Source organism: Gobio gobio (assembly GCF_949357685.1).
Source record: "Gobio gobio genome assembly, chromosome: 4".
Taxonomy (NCBI): Eukaryota; Metazoa; Chordata; class Actinopteri; order Cypriniformes; family Gobionidae; genus Gobio; species Gobio gobio.
Window position 1 is genome coordinate 54748010 of NC_137100.1, and position 20370 is coordinate 54768379.

Here is a 20370-nt window from a genome sequence, read left to right on the forward strand (position 1 = left end):
AGACCTGTAGCTGTAGTCTTCTTTTTTTTCTGAATAATTTTGTCAGATAAGTAACTTAATAAAGATTTGTGTTTTGTTCTTCTGTCATATTTATAAAAAATCCTCATATTTTGATGGTTTAATTTATCTTATAGGATCATTGTAGGGAACAAATATCCCCTACAGACATCACTTTTGGCCACTACTGTAAACACACACATACAAAAATATACATGCACACATACACACTGGTATACAAATTTGATCATCATTTGTGTAATTTGTATTAAATATTACTGTAAACACACACATACAAAAATATACATGCACACATACACAGTGGTATACAAATTTGATCATCATTTGTGTAATTTGTATTAAATATTTATTCAAAATACACTAAAAATATTTCAAAACAGAAAATGCACACTATCTACTCATTTTGTTATGGTCAATATTGCCCAATATATTGATATAATTTTAATATTATATTATACGGATTATAATATAATACTAAAATTAGATCAGTATATTATACTGATGTCAAAGCTGCATGTGGGGAAATTACACAGCAACAGACTGTAGACAATGTCCAAAATGTAACTTATTTTATAACCTATTTTGATTCATGTAAAATACATTTTATTCCGTTTTCTATTTAGCCTGTTGTGTTTTCTTGCAGTCCTGAGTATGGTGCCGGTCAGCAGTGTTGCTATGACAGCACTGGAGCGCAGGTGCTCACGGGGGACTCTATTGGTGGCAGCACCCCTGATCGAGGGCACGACTGGGGGGAGCCTCCATACAAGAAACCTCCTAGAGTTCCAGCATTCTCACACTGGAAGTATGATGTCATCAGTTTTTACTACTGCTGCCTGTGGTCAGACAACTGCAAATACTACTTCACCCACCGCCCGTCCAGTGACTGCAGATCTTATCGTCCTCCTAGAGCAGGTAAAGAAAATATCTATGATACATTTATTTTCTTTTTTATTATTATTTTTTATTTATTGTTTTATTTAGGTCTGGTTTCACAGACATGGCTTATATTAAGCCAGGATTGGGCCTTAGTTCAATTAGGGCATTTAAGTAGCTTTTATAAATTTGCCTTAGAAAGAAAACATTACTGGTTTGAATCTTGAGACAAAACAATGGCACTGACATATTTTAAGATATGTCAGTGCAAGTTGCTTTCACGTAAAACAGCTCAAACATGCATTTTCTGCACCAATGCTACATTTATTTTTCTATAATCATTTGTTAACAACATGTATTCTTTACTTCAATGAGTTTAAATGAATACAACGTTTATTAATACATTGTTAGCTAACTGTGTGATTTGTATATGTACATTTCTGAAATCCATAACTTGGACACAGTCACCTCTGATAACAAATCACTCTAAATTGTAATGTAGATGCATGCATTTTCTGTAAAGCTGCTTTGAAACGATATGCATTGTAAAAAAACAACAACAAAAAAAACGCTATTCAAATACAGTAAATGTGAATTGAATTGAAATTTTTGTCTGGGACTAGACTTGAGCCTTGTAAACTGGGTTTTTTCTTTAGATTTTATTATTATTATTTACATTTTTGCCATTTTTTGACAGTAATAGTAGAGAAATGTCAGGAAATTTTAGGGAGAAGATTGGTGTTTGATCGAGAAATGTCGAGAACCAGATGCAACCAAATGCAAACTTCTCAAATCCAATAGGCCACTGCTCTATATCTTTAGATTTTTGTGCAAATGTTGGTCTTTTCCACCTGTAGCTGCTGTCCTTGGTGATCCTCACTTCATGACATTCGATGGCGTGACTTTCACCTTCAATGGTAAAGGAGAATACAATCTGGTTCACTCTTCAGCCTATGAGCTGTCTGTGCAAGGCAGGACTGAACCAATGAAATTAGAGAATGGTGAGTTCTATAACCTCCTGTATTAAGAATGAATTGAATCAGACCTCTTACATTGAGTCGGGTACGGAAATTGTCCTTTCAGGTACTGTGATTATGGCAACACGACTCTGCTCAGTGGCCATGAGGGAGAAAGACTCTGATGTCATCGAGGTGCGTCTTGGAGACCAAGTAGATGAGCTCCAGGTCCTAATGAACCAACAGGTGCTTTCCTTTTCTGAGCAAAAATGGATTGACCTTAAGGGTAAGTTTATTTATTCTCTTAAAGTCAGCTTTAGCTAAGCACAGTTTATTAAAAGCACAAAATGGAAGAAATATTTCTTTAACACCCAATCAGCATATTATAATGATTTCATGTGGATCATGTGACACTGAAGACTGAAGAGTAATGGCTGCTGAAAATTCAGCTTTGCCATAACAATTTGCCAATTACGTTTTTATATATATTAAAGTAGAAAACAATTATTTGAAATTGTAATGATAATGTATTTTTGTAAAATGAATTTTTTAAATGTTTAATTAGACTTCAACAACTCTAAATGGAATTTGCTTCTATATTCAAATTCTTGATAAATATGTAATTTATTTATATAATTTGGGGAACTTGAGCGTGAGTGAATGAGTAATGAGTTTCTTAATGTAATCATTGACATCCACAGTTTCTGTTCATTAAAATTCTGATTAAAAAAACACCTTACAGCAGATGTACAAGATGAGAAATCATAGTCTGTTATGCTTGGCAGATTAATTTTATGGGCCGTCTGTTCTCAATAAATATAGACATGCTGCCATCTATTAGACTGGGTAAACCCAGCCCGTTCTACCGGCGATTTGATTTCGCCTTGCAGCTCAGGCTGGAAACGCGTATATATTTCTATCCTGCTTCTGTTACAAATTTGCAGGAACCAATCTCAAACCAGCTTATCCACCTGGCGCGCTATTGGCGGGTTTAACACAATGACGGATAGAGTAGCGATGGATCGTTGGTCTGATTGGTTGAAGGACTATCCGATTGCTTACAGAGTCATTTGAACTATGCCTCTTGTGGTCTGATTGGTTGAAGGACTATCCAATTGAGTGCAGAGTCATTTGAACTATGCTCGTTTATCACGCCTCTTGTGGTCTGATTGGTTGAAGGACCATCTGATTGCGCACAGAGTCATTTGAACTATGCCTCTTGTGGTCTGATTGGTTGAAGGACTATCCAATTGAGTACAGAGTCATTTGAACTATGCTCGTTTATCACGCCTCTTGTGGTCTGATTGGTTGAAGGACTATCCAATTGCGTACAGAGTCATTTGAACTATGCTCGTTTATCACGCCTCTTGTGGTCTGATTGGTTGAAGGACTATCCAATTGCGTACAGTCATTTGAACTATGCTCGTTTATCACGCCTCTTGTGGTCTGATTGGTTGAAGGACTATCCAATTGCTTACAGAGTCATTTGAACTATGCTCGTTTATCACGCCTCTTGTGGTCTGATTGGTTGAAGGACTATCCAATTGCGTACAGAGTCATTTGAACTATGCTCGTTTATCACGCCTCTTGTGGTCTGATTGGTTAAGGACTATCCAATTGCGTACAGAGTCATTTGAACTATGCCCGTTGATCACGCCTCTTGTGCAGTAGAAAATACAGAGCAGACTCCCCAGACCAATGTTCAGTCTTAAAAGATTGAGCTTGGTCTGGTGATAGCCAGACAAGCAATCTATAGTATTTGTGTTACTCGTTTGTATATATGATGCATCTGTTTCCTCCTGGTCTATTTTACAGTCTCTGTTGACTGTTTTTTTTTTCTGTCGTTCCAGGTGTTTTTGTTTTTTCCCCTAAACCCACTAATGTGACGGTGATGTTTCCATCGGGGACTGGAGTAGAGGTCAGAGTAGGTGAAGGGGTCATGACCCTTACTGTTCTACTGCCCCATGACTTACACAACCACACACAGGGTCTGCTCGGTACAATGAACGACGACCCTGAAGATGAATTCACCTCTAGTAATGGCGTGATCATCCCTTCCAATAGCAGTGCACAGGACATATTCACCTATTGTGCTGGCTGTGAGTAACCATTTCACTTCACTTTAAACACCACTGCATTTGTGTGTACATAGTAGGGCTGTCAAAATGGCTGAAAAGCTAAATTTGAAATTCTTTCTTAAATATTAGCAAAATTCGAATTCTAAAGGCAATACTTAATATTAAAGGTGAAAAAGTATTGTAATGTCTCCTATGCCTACAAAAGGGCGCAAGCGAGCGCAACCAGCAAATGTAAACCAAATCAAGCATCGCATATTTTATGAAATGACATTCACTTTTTAAAGTGCATTAACTTTTCAAACAATTGTTATTAAATAAAATAAAATTTCATTAATGAGCATGTAAAAGTGTATAAAACGTCTCGGTTACGTATGGTAACCCTCGTTCCCTGAAGGAGGGAACGGAGACGTACGTCGGACGTACCGACGAATTGGGATCACTTCTGGGAGCCCCTATCAGCTTCGAGCTATCTAGAACCGGCCAATGAACAATTGGCGTGCGAGATTTGCATCTCGCGCTCCGCCCCGCGCCGCGGGTATAAACAGGAAGCGAGAGCGAATGCACGCTGTTTTTCACTGAGGAGCCACACGTAGTGGCTCGACCTGCAGTGATGGTACAGCAACTGTGGCGACGGGACGTACGTCTCCGTTCCCTCCTTCAGGGAACGAGGGTTACCATACGTAACCGAGACGTTCCCATTCAGTCGGTCACGTTCGACGTACGTCGGACGTACCGACGAATTGGGATCCCCTATGGAAAACGCCATAGTTACTACCACTTCCAGCGCCCAGCGATGAGCCCCACAGACCCCGATCTGATGCGGGCGGGTAGGTTCACGCAGGGAGAGTCAAAGCTGCTGTTCCGCAAGACCCACTCAGCTGACTGTATTGGATAACGCTGGGAAAGCGTGCCTGTGAAGGCAGCTGCGGAAGCCACATCATGCCCAGAGGGAGTTAACATGTGGAGAATACACGTATGGGCTGGCCGTGGGCAGCACAACATACGGAAGTCCCAGGGGTGGCCCCGGCCAATTCGTGGAGGGGGAACAACACGTACCTGGGACGGCAGAGGAACTCTGCCGAGGGAAAGACACGGGCTCGCCGTAGGGAGCCGTACCGTGGAAGAATACACATATGGGACCGCCGTGGGGGTCACTACATACGGAACCCAGCCTAACACAAGTTCCACTAATGCATACGAGTGTTAGACCTGGCGTCGAACGCTCCGCCACGTCTGACTGCCGCGGGTTGCGGAGGACTCAACAGGGTTCGCCGATCCGGGGAACTCGACTGGAGCAGAATAAGCGCACGCATCCGTCTACCATAGGGGAGGGAATGGCGCAGCAAGCCGACACTAGAACGGGCACTTCGGTGTTACTGACTATGGGAAGTGAGCACACAGGAAGAAACCGGCTCTACACGGAGGCTATAGAATCTAGCGAACGTGTTAGGTGTCGCCCAGCCCGCAGCTCTACAATATCTGTCAGCGAGGCGCCACGAGCCAGCGCCCAGGAAGAGGCAACACCCCTAGTGGAGTGGGCTCTTAACCCGAGCGGGCAGGGCACGTCTTGGGACTGATAAGCCAAGACGATGGCATCCACTATCCAGTGGGCCATCCTCTGCTTGGAGACAGCCTTTCCCTTCTGCTGTCCTCCGTAACAGACGAAGAGCTGCTCTGAGGTCCTGAAGCTTTGCGTTCTGTCCACGTAAGTCCGGAGAGCACGGACGGGACAGAGAAAAGCTAGGGCTGGGTCTGCCTCCTCCGAAGGCAGCGCTTGCAGGCTCACCACTTGGTCCCGGAAGGGAGTAGCGGGAACCTTGGGCACGTATCCAGGCCGGGGTCTCATGATCACATGAGAGTTACCGGGCCCGAATTCCAGGCACGATTCGTCGACCGAAAATGCCTGCAGGTCCCCTACCCTCTTGATGGAGGCCAACGCAATCAGGAGTATAGTCTTTAACGACAGGATTTTTAACTCAGCTGACTGCAGAGGCTCAAAAGGGTTCTCTCTGTAGTGCAGTAAGCACCAGAGCTAAGTCCCAAGAGGGTATAGAGGGAGGACGAGGCGGATTTAATCTCCTCGCTCCCCTAAGGAACCTGACGATCAGATCGTGCTTACCTAGAGATTTCCCATCTACGAGCTCATGATTAGCGGCGATAGCGGCGACATAGACCTTGAGGGTGGAGGGAGACAGCCTTCGCTCCAACCCATCCTGTAGAAAGGTAAGCACAGATGCGATCGAACATCTTCGGGGGTCTTCTCGGCGAGAAGAGCACCAATCGACGAACAGGTTCCACTTCAACGCATAGAGGCGCCTCGTAGAGCGGGCTCTAGCGGAAGTGATGGTGTCAACTACCGCTTGCGGTAGGTCACCTAGAACCTCCGCGTCCCGTCCAGGGACCAGACATGGAGTTTCCAGAGGTCTGGACGCGGGTGCCAGGGTGCCCCGTCTCTGAGTCAGGAGGTCCTGCCTCAGAGGAATGGGCCAGGGAGGTGCTGTCGCAAGGAGCACTAGTTCCAGGAACCAAGACCGGTTGGGCCAATACGGAGCGACCAACAGGACCTGCTCCTCGTCCTCCCTGACTTTGCACAGTGTCTGCGCAAGAAGGCTCACTGGGGGAAACGCATACTTGCGTTCTTCCCGGGGCCAGCTGTGGGCCAGGGCATCCGACCAGAGGGTCCCCTCGGTCAAGGAATAAAACCACTGACAGTGGGTCGTCTCTGGGGAGGCAAACAGGTCTACCTGTGCGGCCCCGAAACGACTCCAGATTAGCTGGACCGCCTGGGGATGGAGTCGCCATTCTCGCGGAAGTACCTGCTGACGTGACAGCTCGTCGGCCGCACGATTGAGCAGGCCCGGAATGTGAATAGCACGAAGCGACCTCAGATGCTTCTGACTCCATAAGAGGAGATGGCGGGCGAGTTGCGACATGCGACGGGAGCGTAGACCACCCTGTTTGTTGATGTACGCTACGGCCGCAGTGTTGTCCGTCCGGACCAGAACGCGCTTGCCTCTGAGCGGCACTTTGAAGCGGCTGAGTGCAAGACGAACTGCTAACAACTCGAGGCAATTGATATGCCATTGCAGCTGAGGCCCTCTCGGGACTCGATCGAGTAGCCAGCGTTGAAGCGGTCTCATATGAAGCAATCCGAGCGGCGTTACTGCAGCTGCGGATGCCATATGCCCCAGGAGCCTCTGAAAATGTTTCAGTGGAACCGCTGTCCTGCCTTTGAACGAATTCAGGCAGTTCAACACCGACTGGACGCGCTCCTCGGTGAGGCGCGCAGTCATGGCGACCGAGTCTATCTCCATACCGAGAAAAGAGATCCTCTGCGTGGGGCAGAGTTTGCTCTTCTCCCAGTTGACCCGAAGTCCCAACTGGCTGAGGTGACTGAGCACCTTGTCCCTGTGTTCGCACAACTGCTCTCGCGACTGGGCAAGAATCAGCCAGTCGTCGAGGTAGTTGAGGATGCGAACACCATGCTCTCTCATGGGAGCAATGGCCGCCTCCGCAACCTTCGTAAAGACGCGGGGCGAGAGGGACAGGCCGAAGGGTAAGACGCAGTACTGACATACCCGTCCCTCGAACGCAAAGCGCAGAAAGGGCCGGTCGAGGGGAACGAGAATGAAAGTACGCGTCCTTCAGGTCGATCGCTGCAAACCAATCTTGGGGACGGACGCACCTGAAGATGTGCTTCTGCGTTAGCATTCTGAACGGCAGCCTGTGAAGGGACCGGTTCAAGAACCGCAGGTCCAAGACCGGCCATAACCCGCCGCCTTTCTTGGGTACAATGAAGTACGGGCTGTAGAACCCGGACCTCATATCGGCTGGAGGGACCGGCTCCATCGCGTCCTTCGCCAGTAGGACTGCGATCTCCGCCCGGAGCACGGGGGCGTTCTCCTTCGCTACTGGAAAGTGAACGCCCCCAAACTTAGGGGGACGCCTGGCGAACTGAATCGCATAGCCGAGTCTGATGGTACGGCCCCGAGACGGGCTGGGAAGCTCTAGCCAGGCTTCCAGACACCGAGCAAGGGGATTAACCACAGACGTACCCGCAGCGGGGCAGCGACGCGGAATGCAGGGATCCGACTCGGACGGCATGGAGCGGCCCGAAGTGGGATCTGAGTGTGCTGTGCAACACTTACCTGCGTCCGCGGAGGGGGCGTGCGAGTGTGGGGAGGCCGCTTGAGTGCGTTCCCACAGCCGGCGCCCCCTGCTGGCGAAGGGAGAGGCGTCTGAGGGTGGCGAGGCATGGGAGCGTCGACCACCGCCAAGCGCGCTCCCAAATGAAGGAGGGGCTGAGCGTGGCAAGGCTTTGTGGCGTTGCACACGGTCTGCCTCACCTCCTTCCTCAGCGGGGAACAAGAGTGGCGAGGCATAGCGTCACGCACTGTTGTCCACGCACCGCTGAGAAGAGGGGAATGAGAGTGGGGAGGCTTTGTAGCGTCACACACACTGCCATTCTCGCCCTCTTGTGGGGAGGGGAATGAAAGCGGCGAGGCTCTGTAGCGTCACACGCTGCCATTCCTGAACTCCTGAGACCCAGAGGTATTGGAACTGCTCTTTTTTTTTTTTTTTTTTTTGGTACCACTGGCTGTTTTTAACATCAGTGGCGGAACAGAATTACTAATGGTTTTCCACCCGGCCCTCCTCCGGGGAAGAACAGTTCCAGACCAAATCCGGGTCAATTGTGCTTCTGGACCAGGGTGGACATCGTCTAGCCAAGGGCCAGCGTTGTGCGCAGCTCAACCTCAGCTCAGAACTACCCTTGTGCACTAAGCAGGGCGGAGGTGGCCTGCCAGTGGCACTGCCACCCCACCGATGAGGGTAGTGAGAGAGAGGAAAACTTTATACAGATTATGGCCCTATTGGTGTTCCATATTTTGGCACCAATAGTTCCACAATGCCAAAGCCTTCCAATGCACATCCGAAAAAAGGCAAGGGGCAGGCAAGGCGATTTACGCGTTGCACTATGCCTCAGCCATCCGGGAAAGCATGGCTGTCAAGTATGAATCTGATTCAGCACGAGCGCCCACTATTACGGTGGGAATCTCAGCATCATCTTCATTTTCAACACATAACAGCCCTCTCTCCGATGCAGCGATTGACATCTGTCCTCTGCTAGAGCCCCAAATGAAATGCTAGGTCCCCTTTCAAGGACCAGCAATCCCATCTGTAAGCTACCAGCAGACACGTGAGACAGTGGGCGTGGCCGTGAGACGGCACACGGCGCGCTGAACACTCAAGCCCTTATGAAAAAGGCAAGACGAACAGCGCGCCGACGTGGCCATGCTCTCGTGAGAGAGCATAGACCACCCACGAACACAGTCTCAACATGCTTGCGATGCGATAGAGGAGTGAGGGGCCCACAGAGATGTACGCGGCGGGGAAGCCTCACTGTAATCCTCAGGCCACCCAGGCTTATCAGCCAAAATAGTCCCCCCTCTGGTGCACCAGAAAAGAGACTAGATCGGGGTACAAGCGAAGGGACTCAACCCCGTTTGAGGCATCATAGTCTCGACCGCGCATCGGAGGCGCCGAGTGACGCGCGCAGAGTTGCCGTGGCAACCCGCGCTGTCACCCGGCAGCCAGACGGCACACGGCGCGCTGAACACTCAAACCCTCACGCGGAAGGTGAGATGACCAGCGCGTCGACGTGATCCCGTTCCCCTGGGAGAACATGGATCACCCACGACACAGTCTCAACATGTTTATGCGAGATGGATCGTGGCCGTCAGGACAGGAAACAACCGCATCCAGAAACGCACGAGTGGTAAGACATCTTGAAAAAGACGGCACGTCACCCGTGAAGCTCTTTTGTGAGGAAAACGCTCTGTGCTGAAGCACTCAGGGGGAAACGCGACAGCGCACGGGATTGTTAGTGCAGCCCGTGCCTGTACTCAGCAGGAAAACGCTCTACCCAGACCAACAGGTTGCTGTGATAACAGCAGTTTTTCTGCACTCAGAGGCAGCTCGATGAGTTCAGCGCGATCCCACTGAAAGGTGCCGTTTCTCCAACACGCGTCCTCCTCTGGCTTTCCGGTGTCTGTAGACAGTCTTGCTGATAGCAGCGAAAAATACTCGTCTTGAATGAAGAGAGTGAGTCCTTCATACGCCTGTGTGGCTCCGAAGTGAATGACAGCGTGCATTCGCTCTCGCTTCCTGTTTATACCCGCGGCGCGGGGCGGAGCGCGAGATGCAAATCTCGCACGCCAATTGTTCATTGGCCGGTTCTAGATAGCTCGAAGCTGATAGGGGCTCCCAGAAGTGATCCCAATTCGTCGGTACGTCCGACGTACGTCGAACGTGACCGACTGAATGGGAACTGCAAGTGCATCAGTAACCTGTGAAAACACCCTTCAACAGACAACGTAATGTGAACACAAATAGCAAACTGACATTCAGAAACAATCCATTTCCACTCACTAAACATCTACATATTGTTCGAATCGTCAAAAACACCAAACGGTCAACTTTGCTGAGGTATGGTCAAGTATGTCCATGCCAGCTGCGCATGTGGATACATATATACCGCATGATTTTTGCCACCAACTGAGAGGATTTTCGACAGCAGGTAGCGTATCTTATCTTTCATTTATATCCATCTCATGCTCCAAAGCCCTGATTGCCTTCTGCACTGCTCTGTGTCTGACTGTATACGCCGTCGAAACAGGTTGCCCATTTTCTCTCCGACTCCGAATCCTCCCTCTTTTTTCCAGCCTTTTTTCAAATTAACAACACAGCCGCATCGTGATGTACTGGATAAACAAACCACGGCAGTTACGTCATCGCCATGTCTTGCGCGTCTCTACCAAAAATTCGAATGCACGGTTTTTGCATTCGAATGTGCATATTTTTTTGGGTAAATTCGACGAATATTCGAAATGCGCATTTTTATTTGCCAGCCCTAGTACACAGTACACACTCATATATTTATGTAAACACAAACATTTATTTTGGATGCGATTAATAGTGATTAATCGGTTGACAGCACTAAAATGTATACTACTTGCCATCTGATTTCATGTACTCTATTGTGGTGGGAGGAGCAACAACAGTCACAGTGGGTGTGGCTTCAGGCCTCGGAGAGGCTTTTATTTCACAAAAATATACTTGGCAATATCTGTCATAAGGAAACATGAAGTCATGTCTAAAATTTCAAGCTATAGTTGAAATCTTTTGCCGTCTTTTTTCCTCACAAAATACCATGTGTTTTTTCTTCACCAGGGGCCATTACGAATGAGTCTTCATTGTTTACATACGACTCAACCCACCTCTTGAATGAATATTATTATGCCCCAAAGCACGATCCGTCATTCATCCCTAACTTTTCCATGACGGAAGACCCTGAGGATCCCCTGCTGGAGCCAACGCTGAACTTATGTGCAGGAGAGGGGGCTTCGTTCTGTAAATATGATGCACTAAGCATGCGCAGTCTGCAACAAGGCAATGCCACACTACTGTCCTACCGGAGCCATACGTCCACCAAGAAAGCTCTGGAACCTGGTGAGTGGGAACACAGGGAACCTATTCTGAAGAAGCTTCCAATTCAAACAATTTAGATTTTTGCAGGAATGTTACCAACAGTATTTCCCTTTCAATTTCTATGATTTAGGAACTCTCACAAAATTACACTTTAAAGAGCATGCATTTTCAGCCCTAAAATCTGATGGATGAGCCACGTTCTAAGCTGCTTTAACATAACCGATAAACCCACTCGTCAATTATGTATTCATGCATCAATTAATAATACATCAAATTAATTCTGCATTAAGCTGCTATGTTGCTTGGCACCATAAAGTTGATAGTTAATGAAATGCCTAATCAAGCATAGATAATAGCTATTTTATTAATTATAGACTATAGGTTATAATTATTATCTACAGTATTGCTAATTAATATTATTAATATTATATTTTATTTATTTACATTAAGCCTAACAAAGCCATGGTAAAATTACTGTAACGTAAAGTGCTTCATTTTACATTTTGCTTTCTTTTAATTAAATTTTACCTTTTGTATTGATTTATTGTTTTTAATATTATTAATTAGTAATAATAATAATAATAGCAGTAGTAGTATTGTAATTAGTATTATTAGTATTTATACTTATAGTATATATACTGATTAATGCTATATTAATGTAATATTTTATTTGCATTAAGCCTAACAAAACCATTGTACAATTGCTGTAACTACAGCCTTTTGTAGCCAATTGCCTAATTTTGCAACAGGCATTTTGCTGATTTTTTAAATTTTATTTATAAATGTGTGGAATTTTATTTTTATTTATTTTATTTTATTTGTTTTTATATTTTTGTTATTTATTTTATTTATTACTGAGTATCTTCTAAAAGGTGCTTACTGTTGTCACCTGAAGTTTGTATTAGTGCTTTAATTTTAATTTTTTTTTTTACACATGCTCATAGAAGTCTTGTCATGTGTTATGCATTTATATTTTGTTACGAGGTTAAAGACCAATGCCAGCATTATATAGTGATGTCACAGTTACATTCAGCTGTTCATTGAACTTTAAACAGCATCATTTGCAGATTAAAATGAAGCTGCACACTATTACAAATGTGACCTCTGACCATATCTCAGTTATAAAGCATTGGAGACTTGTATATAATCTGACTATTATCTGTATAATATATTTTTATGATTTTGTAATGGCTGTGACTTTGTGATCTCAGTGCAATCCTGTGGCTGGCTTTCACCACCTAAACACGGTCAGAAGGAAGGAACCTTTTACTTGGAGGGGGCAACGGTCATGTTCTCATGTAACAGTGGATATCGTCTCTATGGGTCCCATGAACGCACATGTCAAGAAGACGGCATGTGGTCTGGACAAAACACACAATGTGTGGCTGGTAGGTAAAAGCGGACATGGATAAATAAAAATTCTGTCATCATTTACTCACCCACATGAGTTCTACACCACTAGATGGCAGTGTTTCCCTTTATAAAGTTCATATCCTTGCGTGGGAATTCTTTGAAGGTTATAGCAGATTCCATTATGGATGATCTTATCATCTCAGTCAAACAATTGCTGTCCAGTCTTTGGATACACTACCATTCAAAAATTTTGAAAGAAGTCTATTGTGCTCACCAAGGCTGAAAAATACTGTACAACCCATAATATTGTCAAATATTACACTTTAAAATAAAAATGTTTTCTATTTTAATATATTGTAAAATGTAATGTATTCCTGTGATGGCAACGCTGAATTTTCAGCATCATTACTCCAGTCTTCAGTGTCACATGATCCTTCAGAAATCATTCTAATATGCTGATTTGCTTTTTAATTTTGAACATATTGTCGTTTTTGAAAACATTTGTGCTGCTAAATATTTTTGTGTAAAGTTCAAAAGAACAGCATCAATTTGAAATAGAAATCTTTTGTAAGATGATGGTCACTTTATGGTCACGCAAATGAAAATTACCCCATGATTTACTCACCCTCAAACCATCCTAGGTGAATAAGACTTTCTTCTTTTTGATGAAACACAATCAGAGTTATATTAAAGGGATAGTTCACCCTGAAATGAAAATAAAGCCATATTTTACTCACCCTGCTGTTGTTCCAATGCCCTATGTCCTTCTTTCTTTTTCGGACCTCAAAAGTAAAAATTTTAAAAATAGTCCTGCACGTGCTCCTCTATAGTGGCAGTGAATAGCGACCAGGCTAAAACATAACAAAAATTATACAAAAGTATCACGCAATGATACAGTGAGACGCGCACCATATATGGAAAGTGTTCAGGAGGCATACTTTAAGGTTTTGCAAGAAAGAAACCATATTATTCAGTCAAAATACTGAGCAGCCGCACTGTTGTCATGGTACCCAGGATAAGCACACACACGCACCATTTTGAGAAATCAGGCTCAATAGAAACATTGTAAGGTAATGGAAATACTAATAATAAGGTAAACCTCCTGAAGTGAATGTTGTGTACCGGTTGTCATGACAACATTGCGTGAGGGGCTGCTGACTGCTCGCACGCACTCACAGGAACGCGCACAGAGTAACGGCTGAACTTAGTATTTTGACTGAATAACACGGTTTCTTTGTCGTCAAAACCTTATAGTATGCCTCCTGAACACTTTCCATATATGGCGCGTCTCATTGCGTACTTTTGTATAATTTTTGTAATGTTTTAGCCTGGTCACTATTCACTGCCGTTATATGGAGGAGCGCGTGCATGCACGACTATTTGTTAAATTTCTGCTTTTGAGGTCCGAAAAAGATAGAAGGACATAGGGCATTGGAAGAACAACAACAGGGTGAGTAAAAGATGACTTTCTTTTAATTGCAGGGTGAACTATCCCTTTAATAAATCTTCCAATCTTTATAATGGCTAGTTTGAAGCTCAAGAAAGTGCATCCATCCATCCATCCATCATAAACTTACTCCACACGGCTACAGGGGGTTAATAAAGGCCTTCTGAAGCAAATCGATTTGGTTTTGTACGAAAAATATCCATATTTAAAACTTTATAAAGTTAAATATCTAGCTTCTGCCAGTCATATTCACCTAGGATGGCTTGAGGGTGAGTAAATCATGGAGTTATTTTCATTTTAAAGTGAACTACTCCATTCATTTCTTTAAAAAAAATCTTACTGACCCCAAACCTTTGAACGGTAGTGTATACCCAGTGTCTCATCGGGCACTATTCTCCCTCCCTCCACAGTCTTTTTAGGTCTCTAAAGAGATGCCTCTCTTCAGACAGACCAGTCCATTGATCTGTCAGTCATACAGACAGACAGAGACTGCAGCAGTCATACAGACCGACCTGGATGTACTTGCGCTTGTTAACTCTTGACCCCTCGGTCTCATTAGAGCGGAACGGCATACTTCCTCTCGATAGACATCTACAGGATGGATCTGTTTAAAATCTGATCTGGACTCTCTCCATCAAACACATGAATCGTTTATCTGCTCCACAGCTGCTGAGAATTCATCCCCCGCTGGCTCTCTGGCCTTTCTGGGGGTTCGTTGGATAACTGGAGAGCCAAAACAAAGCAACAACCCGCTTTATAAAACACATCAGGCCTGCGATCCAAATAATCTTGCACTGAATTTACTGAATGCACGCTATTCCAAACATGCAGAGTAATTCAAATCGGGGGGGGAAATCCACATAAACCAAAAAATAAATACGGTACTGTTGGCGTTCAGCCAATGCTTTGAACCTTGCAGTTTGTTAAACATGATATTGGTAAATGTTTGCCATTTATTTGCTGGAAGTAAAAGTACATTGCATACAAGTACACTTTCTAAATCAATAAAGCAGCCGTTATCTGCTTTATTAATGGTCACTGAGTTTATTATTCAGCTTGATAATCATATTTGTGAACTCTGAATCTTTCAGATAAAGGATTTTCATTAAACTCACACACAGTTGCTTACCTGCAAAGTTACTTTACTGTTTGTGTAGGCACTCTTTTATTACTGCAGGCCATCATTCGCCCACCAGCTGAACAGATCATTATTTATCATCAGGAAATTGTAGGAGAGGAAATTGTCTAGATATATGGGCGCTCACAGACAGGGCACCGCTCACACCGCTGCGGTCAGGCAGGTCGGTAATGTAAGCAGGGTTTTATCAAACTTTTGGCACTGACCAAAACAGCCCTAAATAACCTGTTAAATACAGTGTCATTCCCACGTCTCACTTTCCCTACCTGTTTCTCTTTTTTTCCTGTCTCTTTCTTGCTACCTCTCTCTCTTCTTTACCTGTTTATTTCATTCCTCTTTACCGGTCTCATTCTCTATATTCCTTTCTGTTCTTCTCTCCTCTTTACCCATCTCTCTTTTTTTTTTTTACTTATCTCCTCTGTAAATGTCTTTTATTCCTGTTTACCTGTCTCATTTTCTCTATTCCTTCCTGCAAGGCCGTAACCATGTCTTAGACTGGTCTTAATGGTTTATTTAAATAAATGATTGAATAATTCAAGTGGATTTAAGTAAATAAAGAAAATGAAATGAGAATGGTAAAAGTTCCAGTTCAGTTATGAAGTAAACTATTTGCAAATAATATATTTCACTCTTATTTTCGTCTGCCTAATATGTGAAATGCCTTATGTGGTTAGTTGATTACTCAGTTGTTCACTTTGTGCAAATTATATTAATCTCTAACAACATCAGTATATAATGCCTTGTTTTATATGACAACTGCATAACATATTTAATGTCAGTAATGTTCCCAAGAAAAAATTATTGTCACATCAAATTCAGCAAAGATTTACATAAATAATGTCATATTTTCCATTCAAAATGGTGAAATTTCATAAAAAAATATCAAGTAGTTTGCATCACTTGATATTACTGTTGGTCGCTGAACGTTTTTATCGTAAAACAGTGGTCAAATATTAAATGTTTAGCTGCTTACATCTTGTGACGATCTTTCACTGCTAAAACTAAAGCTTCACCTTAGAGTTCACACTAACAGTAAGCCCCGCCTTCTTTGATTTGATTGGCCATCTCACTCATTCTGACAGTGACGAGCGCTGTTAGACCGCTGAGGCAGGCCGACCAAAAAATTTTACATTTTACTTTTGTGATCCTAGCAACAAGCAGAGTGGTATGTAATGGAGTAGCACAAGAATATCAAATATTGGGGGGGACAATTTGGCCATTTCTAATTATTCGGGGGGACTTGTCTCCCTCAATGTCTATGGTGGTTACGGCCCTGCCTTCCTGTCTTTCTTTCATCTTTAACTGTCTCTCTTTTCTGTCTCTCTGACTCCCTACCTGTTTGTTTCTCTCCCTACATGTCTCTACCATCTTTCTGGGTAACACTTTATTTCGATGGTCCACTTCAGACATTTCACTACCTATAAGTAACTTTGCAACTGCATGTCAACTAGCAGTCATTGGAGTTTTAGTAGACTGTCTGCATAATGCGTATCTGCTAACACTTATTTTTGATGCTCCCCCAACAGACATTCTACTGACTATAAGTAACTTGGCAACTACATGTCAACTTATTCTAACCCTAGCCTAACAGTCTATTAACAGTCAATTATGGTCTACTGATACTCTAATGACTGCTAGTTGACATGTAGTTGCAAAGTTACTTACAGTTAGTAGAGTGTCGAAGGTGGACCATCGAAATAAAGTGTAACATCTTTGGGTCCTGTTAACGTGTCTTTCTCTCATCTTTAACTGTCTCTCTTTTCTGTCTTTCTGACTCCCTACTTGTTTCTCTCTCTCCCTACCTGTCTCTCCTTCCTTTGTACCAGTTCATTCTCACTACATCTCTCTCTCTTTTACTTATCTCTCACTCCTCTTTACCTGTCTCACTCTCCTTTCCCTTTCTCCCTACAAGTCTCTCTCTCTCTCTCCCTACCTTTCTTTTTCTCTTCTTTCTCTTCATTATCTGTTTCTCTTTTCTATCTCTCTCCCTAAATGTCTCTCTCTTTTATTTTCTTCTCTCTCCCAACCATCTCCACCCTCTTTCTTGCTCTCCTCTACCTGTCTATCTTCTTTACTGGGATCTCCTCTTTGTATATCTTTCATTCTTCTTTACCTGTCTCATCTCTCTATTCCTGCCTGTCTTTCTCTCCTCTTTAACAGTCCCTCTTTTCTCTTCACCTGCCTCTCTGATTCCCTACCTGTCTCTCCTTCCTTTGTACCAGTTCATTCTCACTATCCGTCTCTGTTTTACATCTTTCACTCCTATTTACTGTATCTCTCACTCGCCTTTACCTTTCTGTTTCTCTTTACTTGTCTTTCTTCTTTTTGACTCTCCCTACCTGTCTCTCTTCTTCTTTAACTTATTTCTCTACCTAAATGTTCTTCTCCTTTGTATCTCTCTCCCTAACTCTCTTTTTTTGTGTCTATAGCCGCGTTTCCACCACAGGAACTTTCCCCAGGAACTAGGAACTTTGGGGTGGTACTCAGTGTGTTTCGACCGCAGGAACCAGGGTCTAAATGAAGTTCTGGTTAAATATTTCCCCCTCCAAATGGCCCTGCTCGCGAGGAAGTACTTTTTCAAAGTTCAGGAACTTTCGGGGGTGGGACTTGGGCGCTGAACATGCTAATTGGTTGCGCTCAAGCAGCATTTTATTGCAACTGGCATTTTTAAGTCTTTTGCAAGGTTCGCTCTGCATTCAGTAAATATCAGTCTTGCTCTTTCTGTCGATGGCGCGCGTTGTCTCAGCAATCACATGGTCAATGTCCGTAATAGCTGATAATAACATGCGTTGTCTTATTTTAAATCTAGCTTTCAGAATACGCTTTAGTATCAGTGCTCGTCTCTTTTCCGCCGTTTTGTTAATTACCTCTTTAGTAAACCAATACATAACTAGCAAAAGCAGCGCTGCTTGCATCTCCTCCATATTTGTTATTGTTACAGACAGTGTCGCGTAAAAATTATTACTGTCCGTCGCTGACTGGGAGGAACAGTCGCACGCAGTCCCACGTCTCTGGATTAATTTGACTAATCTTCGCGGTACTTTAGACCGCAGTGGAAACACAGACAGTAGCAGGTCTGGGGGGAAAAAAGTTCCTGCAAAAACAGTTCCTGGTACAAATTGTTCCGGGTAATTTCGGTGGAAACGGGGCTTATCTCCCTTTCATCTTAATCTTTCTCTCTCCCTACCATCTTTGTGTTCTTTTTAATTTATAGTCATCCATATAAATTACTTAATACAAATATTTATACATTAATAGCACTATTGTAATATTTCATTGTTAATTTTTGTTATTTATTTAAAAAGTTTTTAAGAAAAATAATATAATAATTTCCTTTTACAGTACAACTGTGAAATTGCAATACTAATATTATCATTTTAAATGTCATCCAGCTTTTATTTTGGCAGAAAACCACAGGGAGCCTCTTTTGTTGACAGCAGTCTGTTTATAAGAGCTTCTCATTACAAATTTAGGGAATATGGTTGCCGCATGTTGCATTCCTGAATGCACATTATAAGCAACCCAAACTCAGAGCAGATGACGAGATGAAGTATGAGCGTGTATTATCAGCTACTGACATCCATCATGCTGTCCATGAGAATGACATAAGACCAGTTCGGTGGGTGTTTTTTATTTACAAAAGTCATTTTTCAGTTGTCAAAAAGGATTCAGACAGATCCGCTCTAGTTAACGTGAAAGTACGACCTACAGATAACCCCCTTCCGCACACATACAGTAGATTCAAGATTCAAGATTCAAGATTCAAGATTCAAGAGTTTTATTTGTCACATACACAGTTATATACACAATATACAACTGGCAGTGAAATGTAAACAGGTCCGCTCCATGGACAGTGCAAATAACAGTTACAAGAAATTAAATAGAAATAGAATAAAATTAGAATAAAAAGTATTAACATAAGTAGAATTATAAATAAATCAAGTAAAAGATAAAAATAGGAAATAAGATAAAAATAAAAATATAAAAAATATGTGGATATGATAAGTGAGATAAACTGTAGACTTAAAAATAAGTGGTTAACATAAAATATATAGTATGTATATATAAAGAAGTATAATGTGCAAGGTTTATTACAGGTTGTTACGCAGTAACAATAGGGACGTAAAGTGCAGTGCAATTGCAGTATGTGGATGTTAATGTTAAAAGACTGTATGTTTATGTGTGTGCGGGGGTGAAGTGAGTCACGTGACTGAGTTCAGGAGTCTGATGGCCTGGGGGAAGAAACTCCTCCTGAGTCTTTCAGTCTTTGCCATCAGGCTACGGAAGCGCTTACCAGATGGCAGCAGGGTGAAGTGAGAGTTTGCAGGGTGATTAATGTCTCTGATGATTTTAGTAGCTCTACCTCTGCAGCGTTTGGTGTAGATGTCCTGCAGAGACGGGAGAGCTGAGCCTGAGATGCGCTCGGATAAGCGCACCACTCTTTGCAGGGCTTTGCAGTCGTGACTGGTGCTGTTCCCGTACCACGCTTTTTCGATTAAGATGGCGCCGCCGTGCTCGGTCGCCGTTCAGGTCGCTCCGCTAAGACTTTGCTTTTATTTATTATTCTACTCTCTTTTACTCTCTATTTTTTCCAACGGATCATCTGCTTTGATCTGTTACGACAGCAAAACACTTCTGGAAATTGGTTACCGCTACACTGACCTGTTTCAGGACACTTTCTCCAATCTTCCATCTGAGATTCGCCGGGACGCCGAGTCACTGCCAGTTGCCAGTACATCTTTTCATTCCTATGGTATGGCAGTATCTGTTGCTCTTGAGTACGTCTATAGTCATTATCTTTGTTTTGAAGTTCGGCCTTCCCAGACTAGCGCTCTTACAGGCTGTCATGTGTCGTAGTGTCTGAGAGGGGCTCAGGGCTCCACCTTCACTTGAATTGATAGTCCCACTAAACCTCTGTTTATTCCCATGTTCCAAGACAATGTGGGGTCTCAGTGATCTTTTCCTCCTTATCTGTTCCTCTACTTTCCCTCTCTCGCTCTCTCCTTCTCTTTCTTTTGT

General features: G+C 43.5%; 1 protein-coding gene across 2 annotated transcripts in view; it reads left to right on the top strand.

Annotated features, from left to right (window-relative positions):
* susd2 (sushi domain containing 2) overlaps window positions 1-20370 on the top strand; it is a 67200-nt gene that overhangs the window by 37654 nt on the left and 9176 nt on the right. For both annotated transcript variants that reach the window (XM_079814474.1, XM_079814475.1), the window contains exons 8-13: window positions 662-930; window positions 1749-1892; window positions 1975-2133; window positions 3698-3946; window positions 11156-11434; window positions 12625-12801. In XM_079814474.1, coding sequence (XP_079670600.1) covers window positions 662-930; window positions 1749-1892; window positions 1975-2133; window positions 3698-3946; window positions 11156-11434; window positions 12625-12801 — 1277 coding nt within the window. The remainder of the gene's footprint in view (window positions 1-661; window positions 931-1748; window positions 1893-1974; window positions 2134-3697; window positions 3947-11155; window positions 11435-12624; window positions 12802-20370) is intronic.